The 22539-nt window shown below is 38.7% G+C and overlaps 1 protein-coding gene across 1 annotated transcript; it reads left to right on the top strand.

Moving 5' to 3' along the window:
- Positions 1 to 21100: 21100 nt before the first annotated feature.
- On the top strand, positions 21101 to 22203 carry LOC109275706 (14-3-3 protein zeta/delta-like). The gene has a single exon (XM_053901906.1). The coding sequence runs from the start codon at positions 21156 to 21158 to the stop codon at positions 21885 to 21887; it is 732 nt and encodes a 243-aa protein (XP_053757881.1). The 5' UTR covers positions 21101 to 21155; the 3' UTR covers positions 21888 to 22203.
- Positions 22204 to 22539: the final 336 nt, after the last annotated feature.

Below are 22539 nucleotides of genomic sequence, written 5' to 3'. Positions count from 1 at the left end.
ATTGTTCTAACCTCAGTGATGTTGACAGAGTTTAGATCACAAGTTTTTGAAAAATAAACTTTCCCAATCCCCAGCACAAGTCAACATTATAGATAAAGGTGAACACATTTCTAGAAAATATGCATTTTTCTCCAGAAACCTGAACCTACATTTAAGCAAGACAAAATTGAACCTTTAAAAATTGTCTTTGTGGAAGTGAGTATTAAAAGATCTTCTGGGAAGATAAGGAGATGGATAAACTAATGAAAAATCTCTTTTCTGTGCCTTGTGAAATATGGGTTTAATATTATTTTTAATTTTTTTTCCTAGCATTTCACCTATGCCATCGCCTTCCTTTCCTATGCTAGTGTGCCCTTATGGATTAGTTCTTTTATGTATTTTTAATTTTATATTTACATTTGGATAAATGGTTAAGTGGTGAGCTGAATGGTTAATGAGAGGAGTTGTTCCTGATAACCAGGAGGAGTAATACCTTTCATCTTTGTCAGGGATACAAGGTAATTTTGCTGTAGGAGTGACATTATAATGAACACCAAAATGGGATTTCCATTACATCTTTTCCTCCCTGGCCAACTCTCTCCCTCCTCCTCTTTTTTGTTGCTAAGCAAATGCCTCACTTAATTCGATAAGGAAATAATCTTCTCTAACCCCGCTTTGTATTGTAAATAATATCAGACACACATACACCCCTATTTTATTTTTTTTCAATATATGAAGTTTATTGTCAAATTGGTTTCCATACAACACCCAGTGCTCATCCCAAAAGGTGCCCTCCTCAATACCCGTCACCCACCCTCCCACCCCCCATCAACCCTCAGTTTGTTCTGTTTTTAAGAGTCTCTTATGCTTTGGCTCTCTCCCACTCTAACCTCTTTTTTTTTTTTCCTTCCCCTCCCCCATGGGTTTCTGTTAAGTTTCTCAGGATCCACATAAGAGTGAAAACATATGGTATCTTTCTCTGTATGGCTTATTTCACTTAGCATCACACTCTCCAGTTCCATCCACGTTGCTACAAAGGGCCATATTTCATTCTTTCTCATTTCCACATAGTACTCCATCGTGTATATAAACCACAATTTCTTTATCCATTCATCAGTAGATGGACATTTAGGTTCTTTCCATAATTTGGCTATTACTGACAGTGTTGCTATAAACATTGGGGTACAAGTGCCCCTATGCATCAGCACTCCTGTATCCCTTGGGTAAATTCCTAGCAGTGCTATTGCTGGGTCATAGGGTAGGTCTATTTTTAATTTTTTGAGGAACCTCCACACTGTTTTCCAGAGCGGCTGCACCAATTTGCATTCCCACCAACAGTGCAAGAGGGTTCCTGTTTCTCCACATCCTTGCCAGCATCTATAGTCTCCTGATTTGTTCATTTTGGCCACTCTGACTGGCGTGAGGTGATATCTGAGTGTGGTTTTGATTTGTATTTCCCTGATAAGGAGCGACGTTGAGCATCTTTTCATGTGCCTGTTGGCCATCCAGATGTCTTTAGAGAAGTGTCTATTCATGTTTTCTGCCCATTTCTTCACTGGGTTATTTGTTTTTCAGGTGTGGAGTTTGGTGAGCTCTTTATAGATTTTGGATACTAGCCCTTTGTCCGATATGTGATTTGCAAATATCTTTTCCCATTCCGTTGGTTGCCTTTTAGTTTTGTTGGTTGTTTCCTTTGCTGTGCAGAAGCTTTTTATCATCATAAGGTCCCAGTAGTTCATTTTTGCTTTTAATTCCCTTGCCTTTGGGGATGTGCCGAGTAAGAAATTGCTACGGCTGAGGTCAGAGAGGTCTTTTCCTGCTTTCTCCTCTAGGGTTTTGATGGTTTCCTGTCTCACATTCAGGTCCTTTATCCATTTTGAGTTTATTTTTGTGAATGGTGTGAGAAAGTGGTCTAGTTTCAATCTTCTGCATGTTGCTGTCCAGCTCTGCCAGCACCATCTTTTAAAGAGACTGTCTTTTTTCCATTGGATGTTCTTTCCCGCTTTGTCAAAGATTAGTTGGCCATATGTTTGTGGGTCTAGTTCTGGGGTTTCTATTCTATTCCATTGGTCTATGTGTCTGTTTTTGTGCCAATACCATGCTGTCTTGATGAATACAGCTTTGTAGTAGAGGCTAAAGTCTGGGATTGTGATGCCTCCTGCTTTGGTCATCTTCTTCAAAATTACTTTGGCTATTTGGGGCCTTTTGTGGTTCCATATGAATTTTAGGATTGCTTGTTCTAGTTTCAAGAAGAATGCCGGTGCAATGTTGATTGGGATTGCATTGAATGTGTAGATAGCTTTGGGTAGTATTGACATTTTGACAACATTTATTCTTCCAATCCATGAGCACGGAATGTTTTTCCATTTCTTTATATCTTCTTCAATTACCTTCATAAGCTTTCTATAGTTTTCAGCATACAGACCTTTTACATCTTTGGTTAGATTTATTCCTAGGTATTTTATGCTTCCTGGTGCAATTGTGAATGGGTTCAGTTTCTTTATTTGTCTCTCTGTTGCTTCATTATTAGTGTATAAGACTGCAACTGATTTCTGTACATTGATTTTGTATCCTGCAACTTTGCTAAATTCATGTATCAGTTCTAGCAGACTTCTGGTGGAGTCTATCGGATTTTCCATGTATAATATCATGTCATCTGCAAAAAGTGAAAGCTTAACTTCATCTTTGCCAATTTTGATGCCTTTGATTTCCTTTTGTTGTCTGATTGCTGATGCTAGAACTTCCAACACTATGCTAAATAACAGCGGTGAGAGTGGACATCCCTGTTGTGTTCCAGATCTCAGGGAAAAAGCTCTCAGTTTTTCCCCATTGAGGATGATGTTAGCTGTGGGCTTTTCATAAATGGCTTTTATGATCTTTAACTATGTTCCTTCTATCCCGACTTTCTCGAGGGTTTTTATTAAGAAAGGTTGCTGAATTTTGTCAAAGGCCTTTTCTGCATCGATTGACAGGATCATATGGTTCTTATCTTTTCTTTTATTAATGTGATGTATCACGTTGATTGACTTGCGAATGTTGAACCAGCCCTGCATCCCAGGAATGAATCCCACTTGATCATGGTGAATAATTCTTTTTATATGCTGTTGAATTCGATTTGCTAGTATCTTATTAAGAATTTTTGCATCCATATTCATCAGGGATATTGGTCTGTAATTCTCTTTTTTTACTGGGTCTCTGTCTGGTTTAGGAATCAAAGTAATACTGGCTTCATAGAATGAGTCTGGAAGTTTTCCTTCCCTTTCTATTTTTTGGAATAGCTTGAGAAGGATAGGTATTATCTCTGCTTTAAACGTCTGGTAGAACTCCCCTGGGAAGCCATCTGGTCCTGGACTCTTATTTGTTGGGAGATTTTTGATGACTGATTCAATTTCTTCGCTGGTTATGGGTCTGTTCAAGCTTTGTATTTCCTCCTGATTGAGTTTTGGAAGCGTGTGGGTGTTTAGGAATTTGTCCATTTCTTCCAGGTTGTCCAATTTGTTGGCATATAATTTTTCATAGTATTCCCTGATAATTGCTTGTATCTCTGAGGGATTGGTTGTAATCATTCCATTTTCATTCATGATTTTATCTATTTGGGTCATCTCCCTTTTCTTTTTGAGAAGCCTGGCTAGAGGCTTATCAATTTTGTTTATTTTTTCAAAAAACCAACTCTTGGTTTTGTTGATCTGCTCTACAGATTTTTAGATTCTATATTGTTTATTTCTGCTCTGATCTTTATTATTTCTCTTCTTCTGCTGGGTTTAGGCTGTCTTTGCTGTTCTGCTTCTATTTCCTTTAGGTGTGCTGTTACATTTTGTATTTGGGATTTTTCTTGTTTCTGGAGATAGGCCTGGATTGCAATGTATTTTCCTCTCAGGACTGCCTTCGCTGCATCCCAAAGCGTTTGGATTGTTGTATTTTCGTTTTCATTTGTTTCCATATATTTTTTAATTTCTTCTCTAATTGCCTGGTTGACCCATTCATTCTTTAGGAGGGTGTTCTTTAACCTCCATGCTTTTGGAGCTTTTCCAGACTTTTTCCTGTGGTTGATTTCAAGCTTCATAGCATTGTGGTCTGAAAGTATGCATGGTATGATTTCAATTCTTGTATACTTATGAAGGGCTGTTTTGTGACCCAGTATGTGATCTATCTTGGAGAATGTTCCATGTGCACTTGAGAAGAAAGTATATTCTGTTGCTTTGGGATGCAGAGTTCTAAATATATCTGTCAAGTCCATCTGATCCAATGTATCATTCAGGGCCTTGTTTCTTTATTGACCGTGTGTCTAGATGATCTATCCCTTTCTGTAAGTGGAGTGTTAAAGTCCCCTGCAATGACCACATTCTTATCAATAAGGTTGCTTATGTTTGTGAGTAATTGTTTTATATATTTGGGGGCTCCTGTATTCAGCGCATAGACATTTATAATTGTTAGCTCTTCCTGATGGATAGACCCTGTGATTATTATATAATGCCCTTCTTCATCTCTTGTTACAGGCTTTAATTTAAAGTCTAGTTTGTCTGATGGAAGTATGGCTACTCCAGCTTTCTTTTGACTTCCAGTGGCATGATAAATAGTTCTCCATCCCCTCACTCTCAGTCTGAAGGTGTCCTCAGGTCTAAAATGAGTCTCTTGTAGACAGCAAATAGATGGGTCTTGTTTTTTATCCATTCTGATACCCTATGTCTTTTGGTTGGCGCATTTAGTCCATTTACATTCAGTGTTATTATAGAAAGATATGGGTTTAGAGTCATTGTGATGTCCGTAGGTTTCATGCTTGTAGCGAAGTCTCTGGTACTTTGTCTCACTGGATCCCCCTTAGGATCTCTTGTAGGGCTGGTGTAGTGGTGACGAATTCCTTCAGTTTTTGTTTGTTTGGGAAGACCTTTATCTCTCCTTCTATTCTAAATGACAGACTTGCTGGATAAAGGATTTTCGGCTGCATATTTTTTTTTTTCTGTTCATCACATTGAAGATCTCCTGCCATTCCTTTCTGGCCTGCCAAGTTTCAGTAGAGAGATCGGTCACGAGTCTTATAGATCTCCCTTTATATGTTAGAGCACGTTTATCTCTAGCTGCTTTCAGAATTTTCTCTTTATCCTTGTATTTTGCCAGTTTCACTATGATATGTCATGCAGAAGATCGATTCAAGTTACGTCTGAAGGGAGTTCTCTGTGTCTCTTGGATTTCAATGCCTTTTTCCTTCCCCAGTTCAGGGAAGTTCTCAGCTATAATTTCTTCAAGTACCCCTTCAGCACCTTTCCCTCTCTCTTCCTCCTCTGGAATACCAATTATGTGTATATTATTTCTCTTTAGTTCATCACTTAGTTCTCTAATTTTCCTCTCATACTCCTGGATTTTTTTATCTCTCTCTCAGTTCTTCTTTTTCCATAATTTTATCTTCTAGTTCACCTATTCTTTCCTCTGCCTCTTCAATCCGAGCTGTAGTTGTCTCCATTTTAATTTGCAGTTCATTGATAGCATTTTTTAGCTCCTCCTGGCTGTTCCTTAGTCCCTTGATCTCTGTAGCAAGAGATTCTCTGCTGTCCTTTATACTGTTTTCAAGCCCAGCAATTAATTTTATGACTATTATTCTAAATTCACTTTCTGTTATATTGTTTAAATCATTTTTGATCAGTTCGTTGGCTGTTGTTATTTCCTGGACGTTTTTCTGAGGGGAATTCTTCCGTTTCGTCATTTTGGATAGTCCCTGGAGTGGTGTGGGACTGCGGGACACTTCCCCTGTGCTGTCTTGAATAACTTGCATTGGTGCGCGGGGCTGCAGTCAGACCTGATGTCTGCCCCCAGCCCACTGCTGGGCCACAGTCAGACTGGTGTGTGCCTTCTCTTCCCCTCCTCTAGGGGCGGGATTCACTGTGGGGTGGTGTGGCCCGTCTGGGCTACTTGCACACTGCCAGGCTTGTGGTGCTGGGGATCTGGCGTATTAGCTGGGGTGGATGGGCAAGGTGCACAGGGGCGGGAGGGGCAGGCTCAGCTCACTTTTCCTTTGGAGATCCAGTTCGGGAGGGGCCCTGTGGCACCGGGAGGGAGTCAGACCCACTGGAGGGATGGATCCGCAGAAGCACAGCGTTGTACACCCCTATTTTAGACAGAGGGGAGAAGTCTCTTGATGATCCACAGTCCCAGAGGATTCTTAAAAACCCTCAGCAGTGTCTGTGGGCATGCTGGCAGGTTTTAAGTTCAGGCAGCCAATTGGAAAATAATAAAAGTAGGACATTAGTGATAAGGAAAAAAAAATGCAAATATTTTTGTTATTTGTGGACCTGATCAAATATTTCTAGGTCCCTCCTCCTCTTGGTTAATGATAAGATTGCACTTCCTACACTTCCGGGCAGTGGAGTGAGTCTAAGTGACTACTTCTGGCTGGTAAGCATGAATGGAAGTCACACATACCATTTCCAGGCTAAAGTATTTGAATGTGAGACCTTCCAGAATTCTTTTTCCCTCTGCCATGGCCATCACCATAATGCACAGCAAAGAGAATAACTGAGTGAAGAGGTACACAGTATTGGAAGTCTGTCCAACAAGATCCTAGATCCAAAACATAAGCAACGCAAGATCAGAAATCCCAGAACACCTGCTATGAACATGCGTTATGTGAGAAACTAAATATCCATTGAGTTAATCATTGAGATTTGGAAGCAGATTTGAGGAAAGGGAAAAACTGAACTTCAGTGCAGGTCCCACAAAACTGCTACTCACTCCTCTGTTCATCAGGATGTCTTGCATCTTGAGAAATGGCCATACCTTATACCCTGCCTTACTTAGCCACCAGGAAGCATGCCCTGAGTAGTTCTTGGCTTAGACAGATCCTGAACATGCTGAGAGCTGCAGGTTACCCGATGAACTTATTGCCCACTACTGTGGGCATCAAGTCCTTCCAGGACCATCAAGTCCTTCACTGAAGAGGTATGTGGGTAGAGCATCTCCATGTCTAACAGATCTCCTTCATCAAAATCCCTCTTTCCTTTTACCAGGAAAATGTTTAGATCAAAAATTAAATCTCACTTCTCTGCGTCATAAGATACTAACTGGCTTCATTGTAATGTGTGGGAGCTCTGAAGTAAACAGGCCCTAAAGCATCTAAATTTGCCTCTAAGTTGGCTGGCCTACTTCCAGTTACTTTCCACTCAAGTTGAACTCGCCAGCCACAATTAGATAAATTTTCACAAAACACCTCTATCACATCACCTTCATGCTCAAAAACTTTGATATTTCCAACTGAAAATTTTCTTAGGCTTTTCCTCAGATGTGTGGATCTCTGGCAGAGGTAATTTTCTCCCCACTCTTCCACAAGGACCTTCCTCTAGCCAATATTCTCATATTGTCAAATATTCTCCAAGTATAGCTTCGGTGTTACCACTTCTATACTGTTCTAGTCCACAACCCTTTCCATCTTCTCCTGTCAAAATCTTGCACAACCCTTAATTACCAACTCACTTATACCTTCCTCTGAGGAGTTATCCCTGACTATCCTAAGTCCACACTGAGTATACTCTGCCTTCTCTGAACTCTTAAAAGATTGTTACCTATTACCTTGCTTTGTTGATATTTGCATAGAACTCTAGGTCCAGGAGAGTCAAGGAATGAGCCCTCATGCAGTATCCTTCATGGCTTTTGCAGTGGCCCAATAATAGTGCAGCGAAAGAAGCCAAGGACCAATTTTTGGGAAGCATGATACCTGCTATGGCCAACTAGTCTCAGTTTCCATACCTATAAAAGGGGGAGAGTAAACTGGGTTTTCCTCTCTATTGTTTTGAGAGGGCTCAAATACTCTACAGTTGATTACAGAGCGATGAATGGGGCTGGCAAAGACGAGTCTCTTTGGAGACTGAAGCTGTCTTAAGTAGTTTCCATAAGAAATGAATAAAGGAACAAGCATTATCTAGCCTAGCCATTAAGTCACTGAGAAAAAGCATTGCCTTATGTTGGGTTTGAGTAAATCAAAGAACTCATCTCTGTTAGTAAACAAATGGCCTCAAGGGATGGTCGAGAAATTAAAAAAGGGAAACAATCGACAAGACGTGATGGTCATCTCTCTGGGACTGTGAAAAAGGAAATTGTCTTAGACCACTCTATCAAACAATCAGCAACTATTTACATATGTCTACTGGGCAATCATGAAAATCTTTAAGCAGTGTACTAAAGAAATATAGGGTTGGTTTCTTGCTTAAAGGACCTTATAATCCAGTTTGGCAAGCAAAAATGAGACATGAGACAACAATAACTATACAGCAGCATGGAAATTAAGTTATGTGTGGTGGAAATTCCCTTGGTTTGACCACAGGCCTCACCTCTATAGAGCAAATGGTTTCAGACATTCGCTAATCCTTCTAATCGTCAGTTGCAAAAAAACGTGGATGATGATACTATCTACCTCACAGGTTATTAGGAAGATTAAGTGAGATAATATTGGTAACCTGCAGTCTCGGCACATTGTAAGAGCTCAATAAATGCTTATCAATATCTCCTCTTTATAATTCTATATGCCACTGAGCATTCATACTCATGAGCTAGAGTAGCCAGGCAGGACTTCCCAAGGAAGAATGGAATTGGGTCACAAATTATAGGTGGGTTGAAGATTGAGAAGGAAATGAGGGATGAGGGAAGACCTTTACAAGTGAGAGGAAAATCATAATGAATTTGGATAGAGGTAAACAACTGGGAATCCTGGGTAGGAACAGCCTTTGACAATGGTCTCTGGAAGTGTGTGTGGCTCAAGCTGCGTGTGCTTTCCTGTGACTGGTGAACAATCTAAATACTTACCTCATCTTGGCCTCCACTACATCATGGACAAAGGACATGAAGTACGAAATATGTTGGGAGCCCTTGTCTACTGAATTTTAGAATTCAGCTACAAATTTTGGCAAAAGGAAAATTTTGCCTATTTTGATGGAGACTTAAAAAGAATTGTTTCATAAAGCCTGGTGGCTCTGGAAAACAGCGTACTGTAGAATATGAGGATTTAGTAACATTTGCAATATCTCAGAATTATGGAGCAAATTCCACCTTTTTCATAATGACCTTCTTCCCTGAAAGGTTTTCTGTATCATTATGACTACTGGTTAAATTAAGCATTAAAGAAAAATAATAGAATAATTTTAGGTTCTCCAGGTTTCTAGTAATAAACATTACTAATGTTTCATTTTGGGGCCACTGGTAACTAAACTTTTTTTCTCATTATATAGTCAATTTACTTAATCTGAGGAGGCTGTGTTATTTTATCCCTTTACTTTTATTAGTTTTTGGCCTTTCTCCAACTTGTCTGGATCAAAATGCTTATTATTTGTGTTTTACCATTAGGGATAATCTAGTTATTCTACAGATAGCAAATTGCATGTTAAAAAGAAAAAAGGAAAAATGCAGTTGCTATCACACAATTTCACTGATTCTTCCAAGTGAAAGCAGAAATATTTGCAATTCAACAGCATGGAGTCATTCCAGGACAAGGGCTAATGGCAGTTAAATGAAATATTTTTTGCCAACAGCACTGTGCAAATTAAAGTCCTTTACTTTGAATGTTGAATGACATTAATTGCCTATTCTCCATTGCCAATCGAAAGCACGGAAGAAACTTTGCAAACATTTCATTTTCCTTTATCAAATCCTCACTGAATCCCTACTGTGTGCCAGGTACTCTTCTAGGGTCTAAGGATGTGATCATGGAGTGAGACAGAATCCTTGCTCTCATTGAGCTCAGAGTCTAAGTAGAGAGTCCAACAGCCAGAATAGATGTATGTATTGAGTGGCAATACATTCTATGAAGGTACGTAAAGATGGCATAAGAGAAGTGACAGTGGAGGATGGGGAGGAGTCTTATTTCACAAAGTATGGTCAGGGAAAACCTAGCAGATAAAGAACATTTGACCAGGGACCTAACTGAAGTGAGAGAGTAAGCCTTGTGTATACCAGGGGTATGCAAAACTCTCCAACACACACTCTCCAACACTCACATCTGCTTGCACATACTCACAAATGAACACCTTGGGTAAAGAGATTGAGAAGGGCTTTTCATTCGTCAAAATTCTCTAAACTTGTAGTGCTAACCAGAACATAGGTCTTTGTCTTTGAAATGTTAATAAATGGTTGCCTGCTTAATTTTGACTCAAAGGAGAGACTGTAAATCTGAAAGGTCGCTGTTCTGTTATATATCATGCATGGTGTAGAAATTAGCAGGCTCAAACTGCCCAGGAGGCTGAACAAAAGTGGGATTTATACACCTCCCTCACTGATCTTTCACACATGAATCAAATGATATATTCCCAGAGAAGAATTAGAAACTGACATGCTCCATGCCAGCATGCAGATAAGGTTGAGACCTGTGTATATCGATGGTTACACTCACATCTCTTGTGCCTCTCTGCCATATGGAGATTAATCTGGCTCGGGCCCTGCTGATAGCTGGAATTAATAATCATCCTTACACAATACCAGACGGTCACCAGAGAAACGTTCTCCCAAAGTCATCAAGTGCAACCCAGCCATCACCTGCTCCCATTTCCCCCTTTGTTAACCTTAAAATTAAACACAGTCACAAACCACTTATAGAGAGGACAGATTTCCACAGCCTTTAGGAATCCTGGAAGCAGCTTTCACAAGGCCTCAGTACCAAATCCAGGGCCTACTCTTTTCATTCAATCCTACTGATTGCAAAAAGCCCAAAGAACTCATGTATCTGGATTTTCAGCTCCCAGAGAATTTTAATTTGCTAACTAGTAGAAGCAGGAAAAGGAGACCCATAAAAGAAGTAAATAATGGAAATCGACTACTTGGTAGAGACAGCATATGGGGAAAAAAATTAAAGATGCAGCAGAACCCAGCAGTGAATTATAGCACTCAACAGAACTGGATGCTGACTCTGAACTAGGCCTGCCATTTCTTGTCTTTGTGACGCTAAGCAAGTTCCATAACCAGTCTGTGCCTCTGTTTCCTCAGCTGCAAAATGGAATTAACAGTAACCTTGTACCATGAAGTCTGTAACTTACACTGTATGCAGCACTGACAGGGCATATGCATGTTTAGTTTGAGGAGTTTAGTCCACACTTTTTGAGGAGATAAGTTTCACCCTGATCAAGAATACATTTTCCAGCATTTAATATGAAAAGACCCAGCCACTATAAGCATTTTAACTATTCTGATCCACACTGGATGTTTTGTTATTTAGCACACCAAATTTTTAAATGAGTTTTCACTGATGAAATTAGTGGGTTTTTCTCAACTTAGTGGGTATTAGTAATGGGTTTTCATTAATTAAAATTCAGGATATTTAAGATACAGATTGGCTAATATATTATAAATGCATTTATTTTTTACCACTCCAGGGTAAACTATAAGATCCTAGAATTCCTTCACTCTTAGAAGGGTTGGTTTAATTCCTAAATAACTATTGGTTCTGAGGATTTAGCCAACTGAGTTAGACTAGTTAGACAATTCCTACTCTAGCATGTTGTCATACTTGCTTTGGGGGAGCCTTTTATGCAAGCACCAGTCAGATCTCCCCAAAGCACAGTGATCTTATAGAACAGGTTATAACTATCATGTTGTGTATCCATACTAATAAATGTCTGTGTGTTTCTACCATCTGTTGAAAATGACACAATAATTTGTTATATATATTTTGAATGTTTCCATCACAAGTGCTTATCGTTGGAAATTTTGGCACCCGCAAGTATAAACTTCAGGTAAATGAAACGTCACCTGTATGAAACACTGTTTCCAATGAAGTTCCCATTTTCAGGTGCTGCTTTTTGATTAGGTTTGTCATTGTAAAAACGTTGAAACTAAATGATTCACACTGCTGGGAGACTGTTTTCCACAAGTCTCACATTTATGTACGTGTTGCATGTACAAGCACTACTGACTAGCTATGTTTTAGGCTATCTTTTCAAGAATATTTGTATCACAAACAATCTTGAAAGATAAAGATAGTGTCTCCCTCTGTAATAAAAGGCAGATTTATTTACTGTCCAGTGTAAGAAATATAATGCCTCTCTCTGGTGCAAAGTTGAGGCAGGACTCTTGTAAAATATACAAGATTTGGGTTTTCTAAACTGAGGATTCCTCTCCTATAATGCAGAAGTCACCCGACCCTCATGGTGTTGTCATGTGGGAACTGGGGCTCAAGTAACCAAAATAAAATGATGATAACGTGACTATGGCTGTTGTTCTAATGAATTATGCTTTCTGTTTCATCTAAGAATCTTGGGTCTTCTGCCAGCATCCATGAAAAGTGTGGTATGCTAACCTGTTAGCTTGTAAGCATGGTAAAGTCTCAGATTGTTCACAGTTTTGACACACATAAATTCCGAATCAATTTCATTTCAAGTAAACAATCATGATGAATACCATGGAGTCCAAACATAAGCAGGAATACCATGGAGACCTCAAGAATTCTTAGCCAAGAAACAAAGGAAAGAATTATTATTCTACTTTAGACAGGGGCATGACTGAAAGCTACAAAATCTTGTGTAAGAATTGATTGTAAAAGGGAAGTTAGAATATTTACAAGAATCAACTCTTTTCAAGTGCCCTCAAGCTGATGGAAGCATCTGTGTATATGAAAGTAGTTGAAATACAAATGATTCTCTTTTAGTAATTAAAAAAATCCTCTGAAAATATGCTAAACATATTTCCCCCAGTTTTAAAACACTAATGTTTTCCTTTAAATATTTTACTTTTTAAATGGTATCTGATAATGCAAGTAACAGTCATGATACAAACAATAGGAATTGTATGAAATTATGAAATCTTAAGAATATATTCATTGGAGTCCCTCTTCTAGAATGGTGATAGGAAGAGCTCTGTGGCCCTACTCTCTGGTAAAATCATCATAACTGATGAAAATGATTTTAAACAACTACTTAAAGTCTTTTGAAATTGCACCAAAAATCAAATACCCAGGAATAAACTTAACCAGCAAGGTGAAAGACATAATGCTGTGAAGACTACAAAACGATGATGAAAGAAACTGAAGATAACACAAATAAATGGAAAGATATCCCATGCTCATGTATGGGAGTAACAAATATTGTTAAAATGTCTATACTACCCAAAGTAATCTACAGATTTAAGGCAATTCTTACCAAATACCAACATTTTGCACAGAACTAAAACAAATAATCCTAAATCTTCCACGGAAACATAAAAGATCCCACTAGCTAAAGCAATTTGGGGAAAGAAGAACAAAGCTGAAAGTATCACAATCCCAGATTTAAAGATTTACTACAAAGTTGTAGTAATCAAAATAGTAGGGTACTGGCAAAAGAAAAGAAAACAAAACAAAACAAAGAACCAAATAAATCAATGAAACAGAAGAGAGAACCCAGAAATAAACCCACACCTATATGGTCAATTAATCTATGATGAAGGAGGCAGGAATATAAAATGGGGAAAAAATGGGGGCACCTGGCTGGGTCAGTCGGTTAAGTGATCGACTTTGGCTCAGGTCATGACTTCATGGTTTGTAGGTTCAGGCCCCACATTGGGCTCTGTGCTGACAGCTCAGAGCCTGCAAACTGCTTTGAATTCTGTGTTCCCCTCTCTGCCCATCCCCTGCGTGCGCTCTCTCTCTCTCAAAATAACCAACAAGGTTGGTTAGACAAACATTTAAAAATAAACAAACATTTAAAAATTTTTTTAAAAATGGGGAAAAATGGTCTCTTCAACTAATGGTGCTGGAAAAACTGTACAACTACATGCAAAAGAATGAAACCGGATCACTTTTTTACACCATATCCAAAAATAAACTGTAAGTGGATTAAAAAGACCTGAATGTGAGACATGAAACCATAAAACTCCTAGAAGAAACATAGGCAGTTACTTCTTTGACATTAGCCGTAGAAACATTTTCCTAGATATCACTTTAGATAAGAGAAACAAAAGCAAAGCTAAACTATTGGGACTACATCAAAACAAAAAGCTTTCGCACACCAAAAAAGCCATCGACAAAACAAAATGGCAACCTACTGAATGGGAGACTACATTTGAAAATGATATATCTAATGAGGGGTTAATATCCAAAATATTTAAAGAACTTATGCAACTCAACACTCCCAAAATTTGATTAAAATATGGGCAGAGGACCTAAATAGACCTTTTCCCAAAGAAAACATATAGATGGCCAACAGACACATGATAAGATGCTCAACCATCGCTATCAGGGAAATGCAAAACAAAACCGCAATGAGCTATCACCTCACACCTGTCATATTGGCTAAATTCAAAAAGGGAAGAAATAACAAGTGTTGGAGAGGACACAGAAATAAAAAAAATCTTCTCTTGGTGGGAATACAGATTAGTGCAGCCACTGTGGAAAACAGTATGGAGATTCCTAAAAGAAATTAAAAATATAATTACCATATGATCCAGTAATTCTACTACTGGGTATTTACCCAAAGAAAATGAAAACAGTAGCTTGAAAAGAAATATACACCCCTATGTTTACTGCAGCATTATGTGCAGTAGTCAAGATATGGAAGCAACCCAAGTGTCTATCAATAAATGAATGGATAAAAAAGAGGTGATATATATATATACAATGGAATATTGTTCAGCCATAAAAAAGAATGAAATATTTTGCCATTTACAACAGTACAGATGAACCTAGAGTGTATAATGCTAAGTAAAGTAAGTCAGAGAAAGACAACTACCATGATTTCCCTCACATATGGTACTTAAGAAAACAAATGAATAAAGAAAACAACAATGAAACAGACTCAAATACAGAGGAAAGGTGGGTAAAGGGGATAATGAGTATACTTAGTGAATGAGCACTGAGCAATGTGTACAATTTTTGGATCATTATATTGTACATACTAATATAACACTGTATGTTAGTTATACTTCAATAAAACATAAAAAACCTCTTTAAATTGTTCTAATTAAGACAAATAAGTTGTCCATAAAGATCATAGACTAAAAACATTTTATTCGTGAAAATCTATTAAATCTTGCTAAGAACAGCTAGATCCTGTGACATATAAGCCATAGCCCACTCCCTCTCCCCATTCAACTCAGGACAGAAGCTCCACTCTGGATGGGTAGACAAGAAGGTAGGACTGTCATCCTTCAGCTCGCACTCAAGGGATGCAGTGTTTTATTGTAGGAGGCAGCCATTAGAATTTCTCACCAGTGTCCCTCCAGCTACATGTTTCAGGCTAAGTTCCTGGCAAGTGTGGCAGAGAAGTCAGGGGCTCTTTTATCCACCTTTCCACCATTCCTAAGATAGAATTTTTGCCACAGGTACAGAAAGAAAAAGAAATACTTAAGTCTCAATTTCCTTTATCCCAGTTCATTCATAGGGTAGAAGTTTCATCCCGTAAAGGTAAAACAAGAGGATTAGAAGCTAGTGTCCCCATTTAAGCACGTTCCTTCTAAAGCACAGATGTCTGAAGAAGTAGGCCACTGTCCTATCCCCCCCATATGAGTGTGTTCCCTTAGTTTGCTGTGTCCTTTTCTAGGTGTGTGATCAGACTGTTAAGAATACTCCAACTTGCAAAAGCAAAGTCATGGGATGTGGTTACTAAAAAGACTGACAGTATTATTTTGAATGTAAGCATAGTGAGGCTTCATGGAATCTGAAGTTGGGAATCAGAAAGTTAGGGACTCACTCAGGGGTATCACTTTCCATCTCTTACACTTGTTACTGACCAGGTCTTGCCCCACCTCCCTGTTTGCTAGGCTCCCCTCTCTGCAGGCCCAAGTCATCCACTTGCACATTTCCTGCTCTTTCATAGTTCACATGGGATTGACTTGACTGCAAGTGTTCTTTCAGCTCAGGAAATTTACTAACTACCTTTTCTTTGTCTTAGTTGAAACTTTAGAGAAACAATTGCAATGGCTTAGTCCAACTTATAGACTGACTCCTCTAGATGTCTGTAAGTTGGAATTGTCTCCTGTGAAAAAGAAATTCATGTATGACTGCCCTAGAAGAAGTGGCAAGTATGGGCAGCTGGATTTAAAGAGGACACAGGTGTGTGTTGTCAAAAATTCAAAAACAATAAAGATTAAAACCATGACAGTGAAATAGCGTTTAGTAAGTTACTATGCACAAAAGAACATATCATAAACTGGGAGTCTTCAATCCAAAATTGATGCTCAGCCTGCATGCACCCAAACAAGTCATCCCAAGGCAGGACTAATGCAATGCATCCTGGGACTTCACTGGCCTGTGCCTCATCCAGATGCCATGCAAAGAAAACTCCAGTGTGGCACACCCAGATCCCTTGCCCCATGCTTGCTCCAGTTCCAGCCACTCTACCAAGGCAGCCTCAGTGTAGCATGTCCAGGGACCCCATTATCCCATGCCCACTCCAGGTCTAGCTGTCTTCTAAGGCAGTCCCAGCATGGTACACCCCAGGATCTTCCTAGCCTGCATCTGCTCCAGTACCCTGCCAAGGAAGCCCTAGCATGGCGCACCAAGGGACATCTGGATCATGTCTTCTCTAGCTCCAGTTGTCTTGTCAAGGTAGCCCCCATACAGCAAGATCCAAGACCCTCGCACCCAGTCTGCACCCTCTCCAGTCAGGTACATGCAGTCTACACAGGAAACGCTCCTACATAAGGCCACTCCTTCAAGACCAGGAGAGGTAGCTGTTCTACCTAATTCATAAAAACAAACAGAAAGCCAAACAAAATGAGAAGACAGAGGAATATGTTCTAAATGAAAGAACAAGATAAAACCCCAGAAAAAAAATCTTATGAAAAAGGGATAAGTAATTTACCTGATAAAGAGTTCATCGTAATGATAATAAAGATGTCCACTGAACTCAGGAGAAGGATGGTGGAACCATGAGTGAGAATCCAAACAAAAAATTAAAATATATAACAAAGAACCAACCAAGTGCTGAGGAATACAAAAACTGAAATGAAAAAATACACCAGAGGGAATCAATAGCAGATGATACAGAAAAAAATGGACCAGCAACTTGTTAGAAGAGTAGAAATCACCCAATCAGAACAACAAAAAGAAACAAAATAAGTTTTAAAAATGAGGATAGGGGTGTCTGGGTGACGCTTTCAGTCGAGTGTCTGGCTCTTGATTTAGCATCAGGTCATGATCCTAGGGTCATGAGATTCAGCTCTGTGTCAGGCTCCCTGCTGAGCATGGAGCCCTCTTGAAAGTCTCTCTCTCTCTCCCTCTGCCCCTCTCCCCAACTTATGTGCTCTCTCTCTCCCTAAAATAAAATTGTTTTAAAAGCTTTAAAAGTGAGGATAATTTAAGGGACCTCTGGGACAAAATGAAATTTCTTATATTCACATTTGTAAGGGTCCCAGAGAAAGAAAAGAGAGAAAGGGCAAAATAGTTACTGAAGAAACCATTGCTGAAAAATTCCCTAACCTGGGGAAGGAAATAGATACCAGGTCAGGAAGCATAGAGTCCCAAAGAAAATGAACACAGAGATCTAAACCAAGACATAATCATAAAATGGCTAAAGATAAACAAAGAATATTAATCAAACAGTCACATGGGAAATTCTTTAGAATTGTCTGATATTTCAGCAGAAACTTTTCAGGCTAGAAAAGCAGCAGGATTTAGGTAAAGTGCTGAAAGAGAAAAACTTTCAATGAAGAAAATCTACCCAGTAAGGCTATCATTCAAAATTCAAGAAGAAAGATTTTCCCAGACAAGCAAACTAAATGAGTCATCACCTCCAAGCCAGCCTTATAAAAAAATGTTAAAGGGTATTCTGTAAGAGAAACAGAAAAGGTCATAGCTAGAAATTTTTTAAAAAGTCTACGAAATCTATATAAGGAAAAATTCTTACCATATAGGCAAATATATAATAAAGGCAGTGGGTCAGCCACTTCAAGATGCTAGTATGAAGGGTAAAGACAAAAACAGTAAAGGTAACTATAGCTAAAATAAGTAGTAAGGGATACATAAAATAAAAAAGATGTCAAATATGACATCAGAAACATAAAATGTGGTAAAGGAGAAGTAAAATTGTAATGCTTTTAGAATGCATTCAGACTTAAGCAACTATCTAGATTAAAATAGATTGACATATACATATATATGTATATATCAATAACATAAATTATATATATATGTGTATATATACACACACACACACACACACACATATATATATATATATATATATACACACACACACATATATATATACACACACACATATGTATGTCAATGTATATAAACCTCATGGTAACCCCAAGGAAAAAAACTTACAATAGATACACAAAAAATAATGTGAAAGGATCCCAAACATAACACTACAGAAAACCATCAAATCATAAAGGAAGAGACCAAGAGAAGAAAGGAACAGAGAAAAACTATCAAACAACCAGAAAATAATTAAAATGGCAATAAGTACATGTCTATCAATAATTACTTTAAATGAAAATGAACGAAATGCTCCAATCAAAAGGTACAGGGTGGCTGAATGGATTTAAAAAACAAAACCCATACGTATGCTGCCTATAAGACATTCACTTCAGATCTAAAGACACAGAGTGAATGTGAAGGAATGGAAAAATGTATTATTATATATAATATAAATAATATTATATTCCATGCATATAAAATGAAAAGAAAGCTGGAGTAGCAGTACTCACGTAAGAAAAAATATATTTTAAAATCATAATTGTAACAAAAGACAAAGAAGGGAATTACATAATGATAATGGGATCAATCCAAGAAGACGATACAATACTCATAAATATTTATGCACCCATCACAAGAACACCTAAATATAAAAAACAAATATTAACAAACATAAAGGGAGAAATTGACAGTAAAACAATTATAGTAAGGGACTTTGCTACTCCATTTACATCAATGAATAGATCATCTAGACAGAAAATCAATAAGGAAATACTGGCCTTAAATGACATGTTAGATCAGATGTACTTAATAGACAGATACAGAATACTCATCCAAAAACTGCAGAATACACATTCTCTTCAGGTGCACATACATGAACATTCTCCAAAATAGATCACGTTAGGCTACAAAACAATTCTCAGTATATTCAAAAAGAATGAAATAATATGACGCATTTTCTCCAACCACAAAACTATGAAACTAGAAATCAATTACAGTAAGAAAACACACAAATATACGGCAAATGAAGAACATGCTACAAAACCACCAGTAGGTCAAATAGAAATCAAAGAAGAAACAAATGAAAATGGAACACTTTACAAAATCTGTGCAGCAAAAGCAGTTCTAAGAGAGAAGTTCACAGTGATACAGGCCTAACTCAAAATACTAGAAAAATCTCAAATAAATGATCTAATGTGACTTCTAAAGGAACTAAAACAAAGCCCAAAATTAGTAGAAAAAGGAAATGATAAAAATCAGAATGGAAATAAATGAAACAGAATAAAAATGATGAATGAAACTGAGGGGAGGAGCCAAGATGGAGGAACAGGATGGAAGTTTTTTGTGTGTCTCCTGTCCATGAAATACAGCCAGACCAACACTAAACCATCCTGCACACCTAGAAAACTGATTGGAGGATTAACACAACAATCTGTACAACCTGAACCACAGAATTTAGCAGGTACATGGCACAGAGATGTGAACTTGGGGAGCGAGAAGCCACAGCGGGCAGGGAGTTGCTTTTGTGGGTGGAGAGAAGACAGAGACGGTGGGGGGAGGGGGGAGAATACGGGAAAAGCAGCCCTCCCCAAAAGCAGCTAGAGGGAAAGTGGAAAATTGGAAACAGCCACAGGGACTAAACTAAAAAGGGAGAAGGGAGAAGGGAGAAAGAAAGGAGAAAGAAAGGAGAAAGGAGAAAGGAGAAAGGAGAAAGGAGAAAGGAGAAAGGAGAAAGGAGAAAGGAGAAAGGAGAAAGGAGAAAGGAGAAAGGAGAAAGGAGAGGGTTTAAATTCCATTAAGACCGTAAAGAAGGGGAGAGCAAAGTCTGCAACTCCGCAGCTTGATACCTGGCGGTGCTCTGGTGGGAAGGGCGAATCCCCAGGAGCAGAGTGGGGTCCAGGAGGTTCTTGATCCACATGGGGAAAAGCGGTTCCACTGCTGGAAGGACATTTGGTAGAGACTATTGAAGCCACCTGGTCTGAGCAGACCCGAGAACAGCCACATTCTCTGGCGCTGGAACAAGGTCATTAAGGGTGGAGTCTGGTGCCAAATGTGTGTTGTGATTTTCCATAATCCCTGAAAAGCTGCTGCTCCACTATCTTGCAAACTTCTTCTGGGGTGGGCTGGCACCTGGCCACAGTCTCAGGGCACTGGCAGCAGCAGGGTCCAGCAAGCTTTCCTCAGCGCAGCCAACATTTGGCCATTGCTCGGTGAGACCCTCCCACAGAGGGGAAGAACAGTCAAAGCCGCAGTCCTTCAGAAGTAAGGGGCTGGGGAAAACAAGACTCTGAGACAAGACTCAGGAGAGAGGTATTACCTGGGGCTTGGCCACGGACAGTGAAAAAGTGGGGAGCGGACGAAAGCTGAAGATAGGACGGGTGTGCGATTGCTGATCGGGGAGAACAGAGTTCTGATACTAGAGACTGAGTACCTGGGTGACACCATTTTCACCACTCCTGCGCATGCGCATAGGCACCTACAAGCGCAACACCACTCCACCCCAGTAGGCTAGCAGCGCCAGGTAGTGGAGAATGGAGCCATTACACTGAGCCCCACCCAACTGGGCCAACTTTGCTCTTCAAGAACACAAGTCTCACTGCCGGCTTAGTTTATGGACTAGAAAGCACTACATAGACTGACTTCTAGGGGAAAATGAAGTAATTTCAGTCCTATTTCAATCTGTTAGCAGGTCCATCTATTCAATTTTCTTTCTTTTTTTTTTTCTCTTTTTCACTTTTCTTTTTCTTGAATATAGAAAGAGAAAAAATTCATTTTTATTTTCAATTTTTATTAAAAATATATTTTTTTAATTTTTTACTATATTTTTTACTTTTGTGTAATTTTTTTTCAAATTCTATTTTACTTCCATCATTTTATTTTAGTCTACTTCAATGTATTTCCTTTTTCAAATTTTCAAAAGACTTTTTTCTTTTTCTTTTTTCTCTTTTTCATTTCTTTTCTTTTTCTTGAATGCAGAAACAGAAAAATTTCTTTTTTACTTTCAATTTCTATTAAAAATATTTTTCTTGAGACTGCTGAGCCCCCGTCCGTCTGCCTGCCACCACCCACTCTGGACACAGAACATCCAGTCATGGATAAAAATGAGCTGGTGCAGAAGGCCAAGCTGGCCGAGCAGGCTGAGCGATATGATGACATGGCAGCCTGCATGAAGTCTGTAACTGAGCAAGGAGCTGAATTATCCAATGAGAGGAATCTTCTCTCAGTTGCTTATAAAAATGTTGTAGGAGCCCGCAGGTCATCTTGGAGGGTCGTCTCAAGTATTGAGCAAAAGACGGAAGGGGCTGAGAAAAAACAGCAGATGGCTCGAGAATACAGAGAGAAAATTGAGACCGAGCTCAGAGAGATCTGCAATGATGTACTGTCTCTTTTGGAAAAGTTTTTGATCCCCAATGCTTCACAAGCAGAGAGCAAAGTCTTCTATTTGAAAATGAAAGGAGACTACTATCGTTTCTTGGCTGAGGTTGCTGCTGGTGATGACAAGAAAGGGATTGTGGATCAGTCACAACAAGCATACCAAGAAGCTTTTGAGATCAGCAAAAAGGAAATGCAACCAACATACCCTATCAGTTTGGGTCTGGCCCTTAACTTCTCTGTGTTCTATTATGAGATTCTGAACTCCCCGGAGAAAGCCTGCTCTCTTGCAAAGACAGCTTTTGATGAAGCCATTGCTGAACTCGATACATTAAGTGAAGAGTCCTACAAAGACAGCACGCTAGTAATGCAATTACTGAGAGACAACTTGACATTGTGGACATCGGATATCCAAGGAGATGAAGCTGAAGCAGAAGGAGGGGAAAATTAACCAGCCTTCCAACTTTTGTCTGCCTTATTCTAAAATTTACACAGTAGACCATTTGTCATCCATGCTGTCCCACAAATAGTATTTTGTTTACGATTTATGACAGGTTTATGTTACTTCTATTTGAATTTCTATATTTCCCATGTGGTTTTTATGTTTAATATTAGGGGAGTAGAGTAAGTTAACATTTAGGGAGTTATCTGTTTTCATCTTGAGGTGGCCAATATGGGGATGTGGAGTTTTTATACTAGTATAAACATTTGGCATAGTACTTTTGGTACATTGTGGCTTCACAAGGGCCAGTGTTAAAACTGCTTCCATGTCTAAGCAAAGAAAACTGCCTACATATGGGTTTGTCCTGGTGGGGAATAAAAGGGATAATTGGTTCTAGAAAAAAAATATTTTTTTCTTTAATTTTTTTCTACTATACTCTTTACTTTTGTGTAAATTTTTTCAAATTCTATTTTACTCCCATCATCTCATTTTAGTCTACTTCAGTGTATTCATTTTTTTCAAATTCTCAAATGATTTCCTTTTTTTCCCATTTTTTTTTTCTCTAATCTGTCAAACCATTTTCAACACCCAGACCAAAACACACCTAGGATCTAGCACCATTTATTCAATTTGTGTGTGTGTGTTTAATTTTTTAATTTTA

The sequence above is a fragment of the Panthera pardus genome, unplaced genomic scaffold (assembly GCF_024362965.1).
Source record: "Panthera pardus isolate Hobbes unplaced genomic scaffold, ASM2436296v1 HiC_scaffold_15, whole genome shotgun sequence".
Taxonomy (NCBI): domain Eukaryota; kingdom Metazoa; phylum Chordata; class Mammalia; order Carnivora; family Felidae; genus Panthera; species Panthera pardus.
Note: the sequence above shows the minus strand (reverse complement) of the source record. Positions and strands in the feature narration are given on the sequence as shown.